The following is a 19206-nucleotide window of genomic DNA, read 5'->3' as shown; positions in this document are numbered from 1 at the left end:
GGGAACAAGATATATTATTTTTTCCCCTTTTCCTCTTTTTCTGAGTGCGTATGTGTATGCTCCTGCGTCAGATTTTGTCTGTATAGCTTTGCTTTCACCATTTGTTTTAGGGTTCTGTCCGTTCGTTTTTTTTTTTTTTTACTTAAAAAATTTTTTTTTCTTAATAATTATTTTTTATTTTAATAACTTTATTTTATTTTTCTTACTTTATTTTACTTTATTTTATTTTATCCTCTTCCTTTCTTCCTATTTTTTCTCCCTTTTATTCTGAGCCGTGTGGATGAAAGGCTCTTGGTGCTCCAGCCAGGCATCAGGGCTGTGCCTCTGAGGTGGGAGAGCCAACTTCAGGACACTGGTCCACAAGAGACCTCCCAGCTACACGTAATACCAAATGGCGAAAATCTCCCAGAGATCTCCATCTCAACAAGAAGACCCAGCTTCACTCAACGCCCAGCAAGCTACAGTGCTGGACACCCTATGCCAAACAACTAGCAAGACAGGAACACAGCCCCATCCATTAGCAGAGAGGCTGCCTAAAATCATAATAAGGCCACAGACACCCCAAAACACACCACCAGACGTGGACCTGCCCACCAGAAAGACAAGATCCAGTCTCATCCACCAGAACACAGGCACTAGTCCCCTCCACCAGGAAGCCTACACAACCCACTGAAGCAACCTTAGCCACTGCGGACAGATACCAAAAACAACAGGAACTATGAACCTGCAGCCTGCAAAAAGGAGACCCCAAACACAGTAAGATAAGCAAAATGAGAAGACAGAAAAGCACACAGCAGATGAAGGAGCAAGATAAAAACACACCAGACCTAACAAATGAAGAGGAAATAGGCAGTCTACCTGAAAAAGAATTCAGTATAATGATAGTAAAGATGATCCAAAATCTTGTAAATAGAATAGACAAAATGCAAGAAACATTTAACAAGGACGCAGAAGAACTAAAGAGCAAACAAACAATGATGAACAACACAATAAATGAAATTAAAAATTCTCTAGAAGGGATCAATAGCAGAATAACTGAGGCAGAAGAACAGATAAGTGACCTGGAAGACAAAATAGTGGAAATAACTACTGCAGAGCAGGATAAAGAAAAAAGAATGAAAAGAACTGAGGACAGTCTCAGAGACCTCTGGGACAACATTAAACGCACCAACATTCGAATTATAGGGGTCCCAGAAGAAGAAGAGAAAAAGAAGGGGACTGAGAAAATATTTGAAGAGATTATAGTTGAAAACTTCCCTAATATGGGAAAGGAAATAGTTAATCAAGTCCTGGAAGCACAGAGAGTCCCATACAGGATAAATCCAAGGAGAAACACGCCAAGACATATTAATCAAACTATCAAAAATTAAATATATAGAAAACATATTAAAAGCAGCAAGGGAAAAACAACAAATAACACACAAGGGCATCCCCATAAGGTTAACAGCTGATCTTTCAGCAGAAACTCTGCAAGCCAGAAGGGAGTGGCAGGATATACTTAAAGTGATGAAGGAGAAAAACCTACAACCAAGGTTACTCTACCCAGCAAGGATCTCATTCAGATTTGATGGAGAAATTAAAACCTTTACAGACAAGCAAAAGCTGAGAGAGTTCAGCACCACCAAACCAGCTTTACAACAAATGCTAAAGGAACTTCTCTAGGCAAGAAACACAAGAGAAGGAAAACACCTACAATAACAAACCCAAAACATTTAAGAAAATGGGAATAGGAACATACATATTGATAATTACCTTAAATGTAAATGGATTAAATGCTCCCACCAAAAGACACAGACTGGCTGCATGGATACAAAAACAAGACCCGTATATATGCTGTCTACAAGAGACCCACTTCAGATCTAGGGACACATACAGACTGAAAGTGAGGGAATGGAAAAAGATATTCCATGCAAATGGAAATCAAAAGAAAGCTGGAGTAGCAATTCTCATATCAGACAAAATAGACTTTAAAATAAAGACTATTACAAGAGACAAAGAAGGACACTATATAATGATCAAGGGATCGATCCAAGAAGAAGATATAACAATTGTAAATATTTATGCACCCAACATAGGAGCACCTCAATACATAAGGCAAATACTAACAGCCATAAAAGGGGAAATCGACAGTAACACAGTCATAGTAGGGGACTTTAACAACCCACTTTCACCAATGGACAGATTATCCAAAATGAAAATAAATAAGGAAACACAAGCTTTAAATGATACATTAAACAAGATGGACTTAATTGATATATATAGGACATTCCACCCAAAAAAAACAGAATACACATTTTTCTCAAGTGCTCATGGAACATTCTCCAGGATAGATCATATCTTGGGTCACAAATCAAACCTTGGTAAATTTAAGAAAATTGAAATCGTATCAAGTATCTTTTCCGACCACAATGCTATGAGACTAGATATCAATTACAGGAAAAGATCTGTAAAAAATACAAACACATGGAGGCTAAACAATACACTACTTAATAACGAAGTGATCACTGAAGAAATCAAAGGGGAAATCAAAAAATACCTAGAAACAAACGACAATGGAGACACGACGACCTAAAACCTATGGGATGCAGCAAAAGCAGTTCTAAGAGGGAAGTTTATAGCAATACAAGCCTACCTTAAGAAACAGGAAACATCTCAAATAAACAATCTAACCTTGCACCTAAAGCAATTAGAGAAAAAAGAACAAAAAAACCCCAAAGTTAGCAGAAGGAAAGAAATCATAAAGATCAGATCAGAAATAAATGAAAAAGAAATGAAGGAAACAATAACAAAGATCAATACAACTAAAAGCTGGTTCTTTGAGAAGATAAACAAAATTGATAAACCATTAGCCAGATTCATCAAGAAAAAAAGGGAGAAGACTCAAATCAATAGAATTAGAAATGAAAAAGAAGTAACAACTGACACTGCAGAAATACAAACAATCATGAGAGATTACTACAAGCAAGTATATGCCAATAAAATGCACAATCTGGAAGAAATGGGCAAATTCTTAGAACTGCACAACCTTCCAAGACTGAATCAGGAAGAAATAGAAAATATGAACAGACCAATCACAAGCACTGAAATTGAAACTGTGATTAAAAATCTTCCAACAAACAAAAGCCCAGGATCAGATGGCTTCACAGGCGAATCCTATCAAACATTTAGAGAAGAGCAAACACCTATCCTTCTGAAACTCTTCCAAAATATTGCAGAGGGAGGAACACTCCCCAACTCATTCTACGAGGCCACCATCACCCTGATACCAAAACCAGACAAGGATGTCACAAAGAAAGAAAACTACAGGCCAATATCACTGATGAACATAGATGCAAAAATCCTCAACAAAATACTAGGAAACAGAATCCAACAGCACATTATAAGGATCATACACCATGATCAAGTGGGGTTTATTCCAGGAATGCAAGGATTCTTCAATATACGCAAATCAATCAACGTGATACATCATATTAACAAATTGAAGGAGAAAAACCATATGATCATCTCAACAGATGCAGAGAAAGCTTACGACAAAATTCAACACCCATTTATGATAAAAGCCCTGCAGAAAGTAGGCATAGAGGGAACTTTCCTCAACATAATAAAGGCCATATATGACAAACCCACAGCCAACATCGTCCTCAATGGTGAAAAACTGAAACCATTTCCACTAAGATCAGGAAGAAAACAAGGTTGCCCACTCTCACCACTATTATTCAACATAGTTTTGGAAGTTTTAGCCACAGCAATCAGAGAAGAAAAAGAAATAAAAGGAATCCAAATTGGAAAAGAAGAAGTAAAGCTGTCACTGTTTGCAGATGACATGATACTATACATAGAGAATCCTAAAGATCCTACCAGAAAACTACTAGAGCTAATCAATGAATTTGGTAAAGTAGCAGGATACAAAATTAATGCACAGAAATCTCTTGCATTCCTATACACTAATGATGAAAAATCTGAAAGTGAAATTAAGAAAACACTCCCGTTTACCATTGCAACAAAAAGAATAAAATATCTAGGAATAAACCTACCTAAGGAGACAAAAGACCTGCATGCAGAAAATTATAAGACACTGATGAAAGAAATTAAAGATGATACAAATAGATGGAGAGATATACCATGTTCTTGGATTGGAAGAATCAACATTGTGAAAATGACTCTACTACCCAAAGCAATCTACAGATTCAATGCAATCCCTATCAAACTACCACTGGCATTTTTCACAGAACTAGAACAAAAAATTTCACAATTTGTATGGAAACACAAAAGACCCCGAATAGCCAAAGCAATCATGCGAACGAAAAATGGAGCTGGAGGAATCAGGGTCCCTGACTTCAGACTATACTACAAAGCTACAGTAATCAAGACAGTATGGTACTGGCACAAAAACAGAAACATAGATCAATGGAACAGGATAGAAAGCCCAGAGATAAACCCACGCACATATGGTCACCTTATCTTTGATAAAGGAGGCAAGGATATACAGTGGAGAAAAGACAGCCTCTTCAATAATGTGCTGGGAAAACTGGACAGGTACATGTAAAAGTATGAAATTAGAACACTCCCTAACACCATACACAAAAATAAACTCAAAATGGATTAAAGACCTAAAAGTAAGACCAGACACTATAAACTCTTAGAGGAAAACATAACAGAACACTCTATGACATAAATCACAGCAAGATCCTTTTTGACCCATTTCCTAGAGAAATGGAAATAAAAACAAAAATAAACAAATGGGACCTAATCAAACTTAAAAGCTTTTGCACAGCAAAGGAAAACATTAACAAGACGAAAAGACAACCCTCAGAATGGGAGAAAAGATTTGCAAATGACGCAACTGACAAAGGATTAATCTCCACAATTTACAAGCAGCTCATGCAGCTCAATAACAAAAAAAAAAAAAACCCAATCCAAAAATGGGCTGAAGACCTAAATAGACATTTCTCCAAAGAAGATATACAGATTGCCAACAAACACATGAAAGAATGCTTAACATCATTAATCATTAGAGAAATGCAAATCAAAACTACAATGAGATATCATCTCACACTGGTCAGAATGGCCATCATCAAAAAATCTAGAAACAATAAATGCTGGAGAGGGTGTGGAGAAAAGGGAACACTCTTGCACTGTTGGTGGGAATGTAAATTGATACAGACACTATGGAGTACAGTATGGAGCTTCCTTAAAAAACTAAAAATAGAACTACCATACGACCCAGCAATCCCACCACTGGGCATATACCCTGAGAAAACCATAATTCAAAAAGAGTCATGTACCACAATGTTCATTGCAGCTCTATTTACAATAGCCAGGACATGGAAGCAACCTAAGTGCCCATCATCGGATGAATGGATAAAGAAGATGTGGCACATATATACAATGGAATATTACTCAGCCATAAAAAGAAACGAAATTGAGGTATTTGTAGTGATGTGGATGGAGTTTGAGTCTGTCATACAGAGTGAAGTAAGTGAGAAAGAGAAAAACAAATACAGTATGCTAACACATATATATGGAATCTAAGGAAAAAAAAAAAAAGGTCATGAAGAACCTAGTGGCAAGATGGGAATAAAGACGCAGACCTACTAGAGAATGGACTTGAGGATGTGGGGAGGGGGAAGGGTAAGCTGTGACAAAGTGAGAGAGTGGCATGGACATATATACACTACCAAACGTAAAACAGATTGCTAGTGGGAAGCAACCGCATAGCAGAGGGAAATCAGCTCTTTGCTTTGTGATCACCTAGAGGGGTGGGATAGGGAGGGTGGGAGGGAGGGAGATGCAAGAGGGAAGAGATATGGGAACATATGTATATGTATAGCTGATTCACTTTGTTATACAGCAGAAACTAACACACCATTGTAAAGCAATTATACTCCAATAAAGATGTTAAAAAAAAAAAAAGAATTCTAATGCTCAATCCAATAGATGAACAGGGAAACCGAAAGCCTTTGAAGTAAAAAATGAACTGAGCAATAGGTCTAATGGATTTATAGGGGTTTAGCAACTAAACAGCTCATACAGGACAATAAACATTTAATGCCAACAAGGTTCGGGGTTGGGGGGGAAGCCCAATACAAAGGGACAAAACTAAAAGATAACGTGCAAGGAAATGTGGTAGAGCTTTGTCACCAGAAAGGACATATGCCCTGGGGAGATGGAACAAATCCACAGTATCACAGCTGCAGAAAACAACGGATGTAGTGGACTCAAAGGCTGAGTTATGGGGAAACAGAAGTGTCTCCAACACGCCCGTGCAAGGTGATATACGCAGAAAAGCACGACCTTTGCTGAACTTGTCATGATGCATAAACACAGATCTGGTGGGTGAGATTTACTTAGTACATACGCCTAGTAGAAAAAAAATCAAATGCGTGTGTGTGCTGTTATCTGGCTAAAGCAGTTCAAGGATAAATGACAGCATAAGTTGTAGCACAGTACCTGTAAGGTTTCTGAATTAAGACATTAAGAACATTTGAAAGGTGGCACATAGAGTGAAATGCTGAATTGTAAAAACAGGAAAAAATTAATGAAATAGAAATTATATTTCCGGTTGGCATGGTGGCAAATGGCCAATAGGAGGGAGAACACCGAGGAGCCAGTGTGCCGGGAAGGCCTCTGACCCGCCTCCTCCAAGCGTAACTCGTGGCCTGCTGGGCACCCTCCATGTGGGAGGTCCCGAGTCCAGTCGCTCCCGTGGGCACACGCTACCCAAGTGCCTAAAGAAAATGCTGACTTTTTGCAAACACCTACACACTTTTAAGACTAAGGTAACTGTACTGGGGAACCTTTCCTAGTTTCTTCCATTAACAGATACTGAGATGGATAAGGCACATAAAAAAAAATCAGCAAAATAGATAAGTGAAACTCTGGATGGCCTTCTTTGGTGCTAGAATTAAAAACAGCTAACAAAACTAAAATAAGACTTTCAAGATCGAAGTTTAGTGCTAGATCAAAAGTGAACCCCTTTTATAAACTCACTAACTTTCATCATGTACAAACAAGGTTTACTGGAAGTGACAGAAAATACGTTGCTCTTACCCTACACAGTCATCCGCGTGGCCAGTGTCATAGAAACGCTGGGCACCAAGCTCTTGAAATCGTTTATCAATTATCTTCCCCCCATTACAGAAGTACGTGTATTCTGAATCACCCAGACCTAAAGAGCCCAAATAGGTTATCAGTATGCAATAAGGTTTAAATTTAACCACATACAGAAGAGAGAAACAAAACATTTTAAACAATACCACTCCATGCTGTTGTTGATGGAACAAGAAATGATGTATAGCTTCACATTTTCTTATTTTTTCCTTGAGAAATACTAAGTATACAAAGAGAAACAAATAAATACTTTGGACCACTATTAACAGAAATAGATCTCACATTTTTGTTTCCATGAGTCTGTGTAAAAATATGGCAATCTGTAAACAAGGATTAAAAACAGGTAATATCTGTATTTGCAGACTTTTCCAATCTACTGCAGCGTCTGCAAACTATAGCCAATTGTGAGCCAATTACCACCCACTGTCTTTGTAAACAAAGTTTTATTGGAACACAGCCAGGTCCACTGGTTCACACCTTGTTATGGCAGGTTCAAGCGACAACAACAGAGCTAAGTAGATGGTATAGAGACCAATGGCCTGCAAAGCCTAAAATATTTACTATCTTGTCCTTTACCGTTTACTAACTCCTAATCTAGAACATGAAGAGGTTACATCTGAAACACAAACAACCATTTATTTGCTCTGTTTCTGTGTTGGATAAATTAAGAATTGCTTCTATGTTTCCCGGTAAGAAATGGACTAATATTTTCATACTTAGTTGAAAATTTAAAGTTAAAAGCTTAAATTTCTTAGTTGTTTAATTGTCTTCCTGGATTTTTCCTACAAGAATGAGGTGACCAATTGGTGGGTCCATATATGGGCCTAAGACTGACTAAAGCGGTTGGATAAGCTTCAGTGTTTCCTTTTAAATAATTTTTTGAGGAATTTTTAAAGCAATACGTACATGTTCACTCTTGAAAGTAAAGAAACTGGAAAAAAACAAATTAAAAAGATGTGAACACTCTAAAATGCTCTCTTGAATACATTACATGACAGATCTTGGCCAGGGTCACAACCTCAAATCTCTAACTGATTATTTATCACAGCACATTCCATCCTTCCTAGATACCTTCCCCAAAATAGTTGTCAAAGGTGAATACAGATCACAAGCCAGGCAAATGGACCCTGAATTCCCTCTCTGGTGCCCTATCTTGCTGAGCTGGCCCTTCTGATCCTTTAATATTTTAAACCTATACTTCACAGAGCCCTAGGCCAGTGCTTCTTAAGCTGGGATACATATTAGAGTCACTTGGGAGCTTTAAAAAGTACTGATACCAGGACCCTACCTCAGAACAATTAAGTCAGAATCACTGGAGGGGGGGCTCAAAATAATGGAATTGGAAGGAAAACTCCCCCAGCGGATCCCAGTGCATGGCCAGGCTTGAGAACCACATCCTAGGGGAATGGGTCTTCCCCTAGGGAAACTATCAGATCCACCTGAGAGCTTTAAAAAAACAACAACAATGACAAAAAAACCACCAGTATGCCAGGTCCCTCCTTCAGGGATTCTGTTCTAGCAGGTTTAGGGTGGGGCCTGGCCACTAACATCGTGAAAATATTTGCTGGTTGAATCTGGTGTGTGCCCAGGGTTAAGGTGCTACTCAGGGGCTCTGCAGAGGAGCTGCAGCGGGGTGAAGACTGGGGAAACAGCACCTTATTTACATTCAAATATTATACATACATAAAGTATTTATATAAAAACCCAAAAAGGACAAAACCCAGGCAATAACGCACCATGGCTTTGAAAGATACATTTAGATACTAGAGTTAAATCCAGCAGCAACAGTACAGTAAGTGCACAAAATACAGTCCACACCTAGTAATCCATACCACAGGTGAGCCAAGAAGTCACCCGGCAGCGTCTTGTCCTGTATGGCTTTAACAAACTTGCGGGCTGTGTCCGGCGGGTCTCCGTTGCCCGTGGTAGAAACCACCACCACAAGAGGCGCTCTTTCAGTTTTCAGATCATACTGTAAAATAAGGGTGTCATGTCAGAGAGCTATTGCTGTATGTATTTTTGACTTAACACATCAGTAAATCAATCAGGTTAATTTTCCGTCTTGTTGTCTGGATCGCATAATGGCAGAGAGGTACACAGAGCATTTTAAAGTTGGCAAAGAAAGTGTTACTCCTCAGAAATCAGGAAACCTGGCTGTCAGGAAGGGCCCGACTCCCTCAGGGTTCCAGAGAGCCGAGAACATCATCAGTGGTAAACTGAGATCGTCAGTGTTTCCGAGTCTTACAAACCAAGTGTCCTTATTCTAATTCTCAACTAAATCGAAGTATTTCCAATAAAGCACTTCCCTATCTCTATTCGTATCGACTCCATGAGCTCTGCTCCTCAGGAGTATCATCTAACGTGGCACAAAGGAATTCATCACTTTATTTATCATGCTGATGTAACAGGTAAAGATTTGAGCTAACATTTTACCGGGCTTATAGGCCACAACACAACTCTATGCAGTTTAAAGTCACTTTACTTTGAAAAAGACTACCGTGATCTAGGAAGCAGAGAGCTATCAATTTAAACTTGGATCAGGAACAATTGGAGAAATCACTCAGCTGGGAAGAGCAAACAACATGACTACGGTGGCAGCCAAAAAATTCACTACTCACCTAACTTTCAAATAGCTGCTGACCCACTGGGGTCACTGGTGAGGGGATCAAACCAGGGCTGGTTATATGATGCTGATGACTTTGTTTGTAGTAACAGATTCGGACTGTACTCCACCCTGTGGCAGCAGCAATGTGAATTCACTTTGAAGGTGCTGTAGAATCACGGAGCCTGCGACTGCTGGTGTCCCCCAGGACCCTCCCTGCTGGGTGAATGACTCCATCGGGGCCACCCTAGCCCTGCTGCATCAAGGAACTTGATGGTTTCCCTGCTATGCACTGAGTTTATAATTCACCTCTGCTGCTGACAGGCTTGTCTTTACAACTAGAGATGCGGGAAAGACCAGAGGAGGTTGTGAACTTGAGTGAGAGTGCACTGCAGGGGTGGGTTTTCAAGTACTGAGCTGAATTCGAGGGCTTAGTGGCTGGCACATCACTGTGTGGTATTAGGGAGGAGCCCCTGCTCGTTGCTAGGGCCTGAACTGTATGAAACTATAATCTGAGGGTCTCAATCAAACCAGTTAGTCTGGGCACAGATCTGTTACGGTCTCATGTATCCTAAGGTGGGAACTTCTGCAGAGACTCAACGTGATTAAAAACAAGCAGTCCCAAGTCTTCTGCACATCCTTACACCTCCACTTTAAATTCTATTTCACAAAAGAATTCAATGGTTCTTCACTTGGAGGAACTCTGGCATGAATTTCAGGGAAGTTACAAACGGGGCAGCGGGATTCATGAGGTGGAAAGCTCCCATGTTCCTGTGAACACGCAGACCTCATTTGTTCCCAGGCACCCCGTGAGAAAAACGAGGTGAATACTACTATTTCCATCTACAGTTGACAGTAGTTACTCGGCTTAGTTTTTAAGACTATGTAGTTTAATTCAAAACACACACACACACACACACATAGAAAAAAACTGGCAGGAATCTTGCAACACAGTTGATAAAATAAATCTCTAAGTGTTAAAAAAAAAAAAAAGGATCATGGTGGCATTATGCGTCCCACTTTGTTGTTTAACATCGCTTCCCAACCAGAATACTTCAAAGTATGAAACACCGTAAAAACCATGATTTACCTTATGAGACTCACTTATACAGTGAAGATCTGCAGAAAATCCATATGCAACTGCTTTTTCACTTATGTCTTCGGCTATGGCCTGTGCCTGTCCTTGCTGCGAAGCATAGAGTAACAAAAACCTTCTCATCACTTCAAAGCACCTGCTGCTACAGCTGTAACAGTTACACTGAAAAACAGAAAAGGGAAAAAGGGATTTCCTTTTTAATGAAGCAGTACAACCTGCAGGTATGAATTCTCTTAATTTAAAATAACTGGAGCTTCCCTGGTGGCGCAGTGGTTGAGAATCTGCCTGCCAATGCAGGGCACACGGGTTCGAGCCCTGGTCTGGGAAGATCCCACATGCCGCGGAGCAACTAGGCCCGTGAGCCACAACTACTGAGCCTGCGCGTCTGGAGCCTGTGCTCCGCAACAAGAGAGGCCGCGATGGTGAGAGGCCCGCGCACCGCGATTAAGAGTGGCCCCCGCTTGCCACAACTAAAGAAAGCCCTCGCACAGCAACTAAGACCCAACACAGCCAAAAATAAATAAATACATAAATAAATAAAAAATAAAAATAAAATAACTGCAACAATATCCATAGATAATACGAAATACACTTCTAAGTTTGTCTGTTAGCATTAATTCTAAAGGTTGAAGAGAGAGAATTCATTAAACCAAGGAGGATACAAGGTATGAAGCTCGAATTCCGCGGCTCACAAATCACATTCTGGGGCCAGACTACTGGGGCTTGAATCCAGCCACGATGGATCACTCACAAGAGCAGAACTTTAGGCCAGCTTCTCAACTGACCGGTGGCTCAGCTCCCGCACCTTCAGAGCGGAGACGATGACCGCAGCCACCCGACGAAAACAACGGTTGATGGAAACGGCACCGCGTATTATCATAGTTAAAGACCCGGAGCCCTTCCCAGGAGCCACGCACGGTCCTAGGAGCTTCAGAGCATGAGCCCCTCAGCCCCATAACGACCTCGTGGAGCCGCTACTGCACCCCGCATTTCTCGGGGGCGGCTCCCCGGCACCCGCAGGGCAAGGTCCGGCGCAGAAACAGCGGAGCAGGAGCCTGCGTCCGGCCGGGTCCGCGCTCCCAACATTCCTGACCCTCCGGCGCCCCGTCCGGACACCCTCGCCTGACCCTGCGCCCGAATGTGCCCTTTGACCCCCTCTAAAAAAGTGTTCCGAACACGACGCCGACGGAGGAAGGGCCCACAGGGACCTGCGGGACCGGCTCCGCTGTGCAAACACCGCGGCGCCGCCGGGGACCCGCTCCCAGAGGTAGCGGGGAGGCCTCAAGGCCGAGTCCCCGGCGCAGCCCGCCCTCCGCGCGCGCCGCCCGCAGCCCCAAGGGGCCGGGGTCCTGACCCACCCGCGCGCGCCCAGCCCGGCCGGGGGAGGGACGCGGGGGCGCGGAGGCCGGTGCCCTCGCCTCCCCCGAGCCGCCCCCACTCGGGCCCGTGCTGGGCGGGCGCCCAGATCTGGAAGCAGCGGCCGCCGCGCCCTCACCTGCGGGCGTCCGGCTGGGACGCTGGGGAGAGCGCCGGTACCGCGACCCCCTGCTCCCGCGCCTGCGCACACAGTCGGCGCCCGAGACCAATAGGAAGCTCGGGAAAGGAGCTGGGCCAATCACGGCGCGCCGGGCGTGGGGCGGCTCCCCTCCAGGCGCAGGCGCCGAAGCGCTGGGCCCCGGCGCGGCGCGCGCGTACGGAGGCCCACGAGGCTGCGGTGCCTTCAGGGTTTGCTGGGTCACCCGGCGCGCCGAGTCCGGTAGGTGTCCACGCCGGGTTTGGACTCGGTTGTTCCGGCCCGGCGTGCGTGGCCCGCGGCTTCGCTAAGGCGCCCGCGCTCCCTGGCTCGCCCCGCTCTTCGGGCGCCGCTCCTGCCCTTCCAGGGCGCCGGTTTGGGGGTGCGCCCGGCCCGTGGGGTCCTTTCCCTCCAGGGAGGGCGCGGTCCCGGTGGCCCCCCATCCTCCCCGTCCCGCGGACTCGTGTTCCCAGGTTCCACAGCGGGGGTGTTCAGGTGTGGGCGCGCCGCCCACCTTACCCCGTCGTTGACCAGCTTTTTACTTTTTTTATTCTACTGACATTTCTTTTTTCCCATCTGCCAAGCTAGACCTTCTTGTTCCTCGGTCCTGGAAAAAGATCCTAACTCTGAGAGGAAACCAACACCTCAAGGCCCTTTAAGCGCTTTTTTCACCCTTGTTTTGCCCCTTCCGAATTAATGGCCACTTTACCCGTTGCCTTTTTTGGGGAAGTTGAACCAAACGCAATTCCTTCCATCAACCAACACATAGGAGGCGTACTTAGGATCCAGACTACTTGAGTTGAAGCCTAGTCTGCCCCTTAATAGCTGTGTAAACCGGACCACGTGACATCTTTGTACTTCAGTTTCCTCGTTTCTAAAATGACATCGAAGTAGTTAATTCGTTGTGTTGTTGGGAGAATTAAGTACAGCATTGCCTGGCAAATGAGAGCGATTATTACGAGATCCAGCCGCTGTTCTAAGCTGTAGGGTGCAGAGACGCTGCTCTTCTGGTACTTCTGTTTGAGTGGGAAATGTTTAGTGGGAATCATTCCTTTTGGGGTACTCATCCTTAGTTCCATAAGCACTGATGTTGAATAAACTGTGTTCTAATATATTTGACCGTGTTTTTTTATTCTTTTAACGTAGTTATAAATCAAGAGGAGTTGAGAGTCTGGTGGCATGGCTTTAATTACCTTGCGGAGGAACCTTTGTCATTTATCTGATTTTCGGATACATGGAGCTCTGGCTGGTCTGAAAACTCAGCGTGTGAATTGTGTTCACAAGACAGTCAAGGAGCATCTGTGTCCGTGGTTCTGGTCACTGCAACTTGAGCCTGTTAGGGTCAGGTTCCATCATGCCCATTCTAAAAAGTTCCATTCAGAAAATGGAAATGACCTTCATCCAGTTGGTGAGCCAGTGTCCTCTCAAGTACACACTTGGGACAGGTCTGAACACAGTGTTACAAATGTGGATGAACAGATATTTTACAGGAGACTGAACAGCTTCACTTCATCGGAAGAAGTCTTACATTTTATAAGCACACTGCAGACTTTGCCTGATACTATGGCAGCAGGAGCCTTACATCGGATTTGTGAAATGGAAAAAAAAGATGATGATCAAAGGTTGCCAAAAGAAATACTGGAAAATAGCGCCTTTCAAGCTTTGTGTAATCAGTTTGCACAGGACCCCTCAAATCTGTCAAACACGGGTTTGGTGACTGCTTTGCAAGCCCTGACCCTGTTGTATGTGGATCCCCAAAGTCGCTTGCTGCTGAACCTCCTGGCAGAGTGCCAGCATCGTCTCGAAAGGGGTAGCCTGGACATTCACAGTCTTTGTATCCTGGGGGAAAGCCTGATTAAACTGCAAGGTCCAGGTTGTTTGACACTAGACCTGATTATATATCAACTGCAAGGTGAAAATTTGGAAGAATTTACCCCCGAGGATATTGTGACCCTTTACAGAATACTTCAGGCATGTCCTGAAAAAGTTGACCAACACCAGACGTTTTTAAATAAGATAAATAACTTTTCTCTGTCAGTAGTTTCCAGCCTGAGTCCTAAGTTGCTGAGCCAAATGCTCACTGCCTTGGTGGTCCTTGATCAAACTCAGGCACTTCCGCTGGTTATAAAATTGGGTAAATATGTTGTGAGGCATATCCCTCATTTCACTAGTGAAGAGCTCAGAGAAGTCTTAGAGGCATTCATCTACTTTGGGCACAATGACAGATTTTTTACAAAAGCCCTGGAGCAACATGTCGCTTCACTCTGTCTCACTCTGGATCCCGAGGTTGTCAGTAAAGTCATGGAGTATTGCAGTAGAAAGCTGATTTTTTCAAAACCCATCCTCGATGCAGTGGCAGAAACTTTTGTTTGTCAGTCAGAAAAATTTTCACCTAATCAAACTGCTGAGTTAATTGAACCATTTGGAAAACTCAATTATTTGCCACCAAATGCCTCTGCTTTATTTAGGAAGCTAGAAAACATACTGTTAACTCGTTTCAATTATTTTCCACCCAAAACACTATTGAAACTTCTCCATTCATGTTCACTTATTGAATGCCATCCAGTCAACTTTATGGCCAGACTATTCAGCCCGTATTTTCTTCAGCAGCTGCAAGGTGAGTTGGTTATTACTTCTGAGAGTAGAAAACTTAGCGTTTGAACTTGCGATGTTTTCAAGTCATATATGTACCTTTTTTATTGAGCAGTGCTTTGCCTTTATTTTTTCTTCCGTAACGATCTAACGAAGAACCTGAAGCTGCAGATGCTAATATAAACACAGAATTAAAGAACACTAGAACATTGCATGGAGAGAGAAAACAGTTTCGGGTAAACAGACTCTGCTGCCCTAGCTGAGAAACTGAGTCTTCTTGCAGGGATCTGGTGACGGCTGTGGCAGTGTCACAATTACATGTTAGCATCTTTGATGAGAACAACTGTATCACTCCTTCTTTTTGAGAAGATGTTCATTTTAATTCAAAGCCACCCAAATATGCCAGAATCTAGATCTCCGTAGGTAAAGGAAATTCCCACAAATTCTACTAACATACATTTGTCACGTTTAGTTATATTCTCTAGTTAGGAGCATGTGTTCTTGGAAGCCAAAATGAGATTTCATTGAGATGGGAGGCAAGAAGGTATAATTAATTCTAACAAGTTCTTTTCCTAGTGTCATTTAAAAGTACCTCACTGGAGTGAATTAATTAGTGTGCATTCTGGATATTCTTTTCTCTTATTACACACACCAAAGTTCAAACCTATCTATGACTGGGATGCTTTGTATTTCAGGTGAAGAGTCCTATTTGGACAGACTGAGCCTAGCACAACTGACCCAACTTTTCTTAACCACGATTCTAGAATGCCCGTTCTATAAGGTAAAAGCATGAGCTGCCTTGCTTTATTTCCCTACAGGGATGGTATTCTTTTGCCTCCTTCTTCCTCTCCAACACCTCCCCCGCTCCCGAATCTTTTAAGTTCCTTCTCTTTTGAGCTTTCTCAGTAACCTCATTAGAAAGCAGAATTTTCATTCACTTGGAGTAGTTGCCACCAGATAGCCTTTTCTCTAATAAATTGACCCTATTCCTGTGTTCTTGTCCTTGAAAGAGCCACTTCCTACGGTGTAAGATTCTTAGAAGGTTTTGTCAAGTGTGGCAGGCTTATGAGTCTTAGTGCTCCTAGACTTACTCTAGGGATTTTAAAGGGTTTTAGCATTCCCCATGGCTGTTGGATATAGAAGTGTGAACTTATGCACTGAACAAATCCTGAACCATTCCTGAGTATGTTCTTAAACCAAGCAGAAGTTTCACTCTTACGTGATAGAATTCAGTTTACGTGGAGTTCAAGCTTTGTATAAAGCTTTCTAAGGATTCATTCTCCTAACTTAATCAGGCACGTTGTTTAGGATCAGAAATGGTACCTCCAGACTTGCTCATTCCTGCCTGTTCTCCGTACTTGACTGAACCATGTTTATGAGTAGCTCATAAACACCATCTAGTTTCTCTCTTTTCATGGAATGGGACTATTCAAACTACAGTTTGCTTTTATTCCCAGTATATCATGGACATTCCTCAGGGGTAATAGATAAAGATCAAATATATACTTTTAAAGAATGGTCTGATATTTCACGGTATTTATTCTACTGTCCCACCATTGATGGATTTTCAGGCTTTTTCCAACGTTTGTCTTGATCAGCCATGCTGTCATAAACATACTTACATATCCTTTCATACTGGAACCTTTTTGTTGTTTTAATCTAAAGACTAGATTCCTGAATGTGGGATTCCTGGATTAATTTTCAATAGAGACTGACTGACAGATTTTTTTTTTCCTGTATAGTTGTAGATGTCATATTTCACCAGCAGTGAATGAAGGTGACCACATCTCCCCATTTCTGTTGCAGTGTGTTTTTAGTCCCTTTAATTTTGTCATTCGACTCAGTGAAATGTCATGTCACATGCTTCAGTTGCACTTTAACGAGTGATAATGAAGTTGAGCATATTTTCAAATGTTTACTGGTCATTTACATTTGCTATGAATTGCCTTGTTACACCTTAATTCCTATTTCTATAGGGTTGTTTGTCTTTCTCTTTTGTATTTGTTTTTTGTCCTAGAACACATTGTAAAACATATTAACTGTTATGTACGTTGTACATATTTCTTCCTGGTTTGTGGTTTTAAATTTTTTTAGTTTTAATTTAATATTGTTTATGATGCCTTTTTGCTATACAGAAATTTTTAAGTTTTCTGTAGTCAAATTATTCATTTTTATGGCTGCTGGGTTTCCTATATTGTTTAGGAATATTTTATGACTCCTAAGGTAATATAAATATTATACTAAATTTAAAAAATATTATTTTCCATACTATATTTAGATCTTTAATCTACTTGAAATAGATTATAGTCTGTAATGTGTGGCAGAACTCTAACTTAGTTCTTTTCCAGATGGATAACCAATTGCTAGCACCATTATTACATAGCTGTCCTTTTCTTTCTAAATTGAAATGTCAGCTTTATCACAATTTCCACTATTAAAAACTTCAGCTGGGTTTCCTCAAGGCCCTTAAAGCAATTCTGAGAGTTCCAAAGATGTTTCTTGAGCTTTCTTTCTCTTTCTTTCTTTCTTTCTTTCTTTCTTTCTTTCTTTCTTTCTTTTAGTGACCATTTAAAACACATTTAAAAGATATTTTGGACTATTGGGCTTGAACTATAACAAGAATATTTGGCATTGTCATTTTGAGAAAGGTATTTGTCCTAAGTCCTGGAGAAGCATCTTGCCTATAAAGTAATATTGGATCAGACTTTTATACTCAGGCAACCTTCATTTTATTCTCTGATTTTGTATCTTATTTTTCTTTCTCGTGTTTGCACATACATTTTTAGGGTTCAAAACTTCTTCCTAAATATCAAGTGAAATCATTTCTTACTCCGTGCTCTTCCCTGGAGACCCCCATGGATTTTCAGCTTTATAAATCTGTGATGATTGGACTGATTGACCTTTTAGGAGCAAGATTGTATTTTGCTTCAAAAGTGTTAACACCCTATTGTTACACGATAGGTAAGTAGTAGGGAGTTTTGTTGTTGTTAACTAAACCTCAGCGTGCTGTCCTCTGATGGAACACGTGGGGCTTAGTAGCCACCAAAGGTCTGGAAACAAAATGAAGTTGGCCCTTCCCTGAAGGCAAATTGGAACAGGGATGGGCGGTAGGGCTGAAGAGTCAGGACTCCATGTTAGCCACATAGTAGCCGAATGCCTTTGGGCATCCTTGCGGGGCATGCATTTGCTTGTCCTCATCTGCAAGATGAGAGTAAGAGGAGTAGTGACCTCAAAGACTTGTTTAAGGACAAAATGAGGTGACTCAGGCTAATACCTGGGAGACAGTAAGTGCTCAGTAATTGTTAGCTGCTCTCATCCTCTTGGCCAGTGCTGTGCAATGTAATAGCCATACATACCAGTAGCTACTTAAATTTAAATTAATTCCAATTTTGAAAATTCCCAGTTCAGGTCCCCAGTCGCACTAGCCGCACTCAAAGTGCTCAGTAGCAGGTCTAAGCGTTTGCATCACCGCGGACGGCGCTGACCACAAAGTCCTTCTCCTTTCAGATCGCTGAGTAAAGGACAGCGAGCTCAGGGAGGACAGTGCTTCTAGGCTTCAGGTGGTCCCATCTCGCTCTCCTCCTTTATGGGCTCCTTTGGCAAGGAAGGAAGGGGGAGCCTGCCGGCGCCCAGGGCCCACGTGTTGGGCTGCCGGCTGCTTCACCTTCCCTGGGCACTGGAGCCCCAGGGATGCAAGGTGCCAGTTGCGCAGGTGTCTGACTTTACTCAAAGGATTTTCTTCACTATTCCCACCAGTTGTTATAAGGAGAGTAAAAGTGTGTGTGATTCACATCGTGCCCCAGATACCTTGAGGGCCCCCTCCTTGTTTTAGTGCAGCGGAGGCCCTCTTAGTTTAAAGCTGACTTGGTTGGGCAAAGCTCTGATTAAATTAAAATTCTCACCATTGTCTGGTGTGGTCATTACTTTGCAGCCTTCTGCCCAGTTGATAAATGCAGTATGGAAGAAATCAAAACAACAAGGAGAAAAGGAAGCTAGTGTTTGTGAGGGTATCACACGAAGAATTTTTCCTTTCTTCTCTTACCAGATGTTGAAATTAAATTAGATGAAGACGGATTTGTATTACCATTTACAGTTGATGAAGATATACATAAAAGGTAAAGAAAACTGTTGTGGTTTATATGTTATAAGACTCGTTGAGGGTAATACACAGGGATTGTTTTCTTAAGAAAGCGAAAAAAGTAGACATGGTTCTGAAAATTAAAACACTATGGCATACCAGTTTTGGAAATTCCGTGTAATATCTTGTGAACCTTAATTTATTAAGTTGAGTGC

The 19206-nt window shown here is 42.0% G+C and overlaps 2 protein-coding genes across 2 annotated transcripts in view; one reads left to right on the top strand and one right to left on the bottom strand.

Moving 5' to 3' along the window:
• MTRR (5-methyltetrahydrofolate-homocysteine methyltransferase reductase) overlaps nucleotides 1-12372 on the bottom strand; it is a 38892-nt gene extending 26520 nt beyond the window's left edge. Inside the window, exons 1-4 of the mRNA XM_061187647.1 lie at nucleotides 12304-12372; nucleotides 10803-10970; nucleotides 8929-9082; nucleotides 7051-7168 (exon numbers count right to left, since the gene is read on the bottom strand). Coding sequence (XP_061043630.1) covers nucleotides 7051-7168; nucleotides 8929-9082; nucleotides 10803-10931 — 401 coding nt within the window. The 5' untranslated portion in view covers nucleotides 10932-10970; nucleotides 12304-12372. The remainder of the gene's footprint in view (nucleotides 1-7050; nucleotides 7169-8928; nucleotides 9083-10802; nucleotides 10971-12303) is intronic.
• Nucleotides 12373-12470: 98 nt separating this feature from the next.
• Nucleotides 12471-18979, top strand: FASTKD3 (FAST kinase domains 3). Its single transcript, XM_061187646.1, has 5 exons — nucleotides 12471-12564; nucleotides 13468-14938; nucleotides 15609-15694; nucleotides 17700-17874; nucleotides 18845-18979. The coding sequence occupies exons 2-5, from the start codon at nucleotides 13501-13503 to the stop codon at nucleotides 18907-18909; spliced, it is 1764 nt and encodes a 587-aa protein (XP_061043629.1). The 5' UTR covers nucleotides 12471-12564; nucleotides 13468-13500; the 3' UTR covers nucleotides 18910-18979.
• Nucleotides 18980-19206: the final 227 nt, after the last annotated feature.

This window comes from Eubalaena glacialis, chromosome 4, assembly GCF_028564815.1.
Source record: "Eubalaena glacialis isolate mEubGla1 chromosome 4, mEubGla1.1.hap2.+ XY, whole genome shotgun sequence".
Classification (NCBI taxonomy): Eukaryota; Metazoa; Chordata; class Mammalia; order Artiodactyla; family Balaenidae; genus Eubalaena; species Eubalaena glacialis.
The sequence above is the reverse complement of the archived record's forward strand: the minus strand, read 5'-3'. Positions and strand labels throughout refer to the sequence as shown.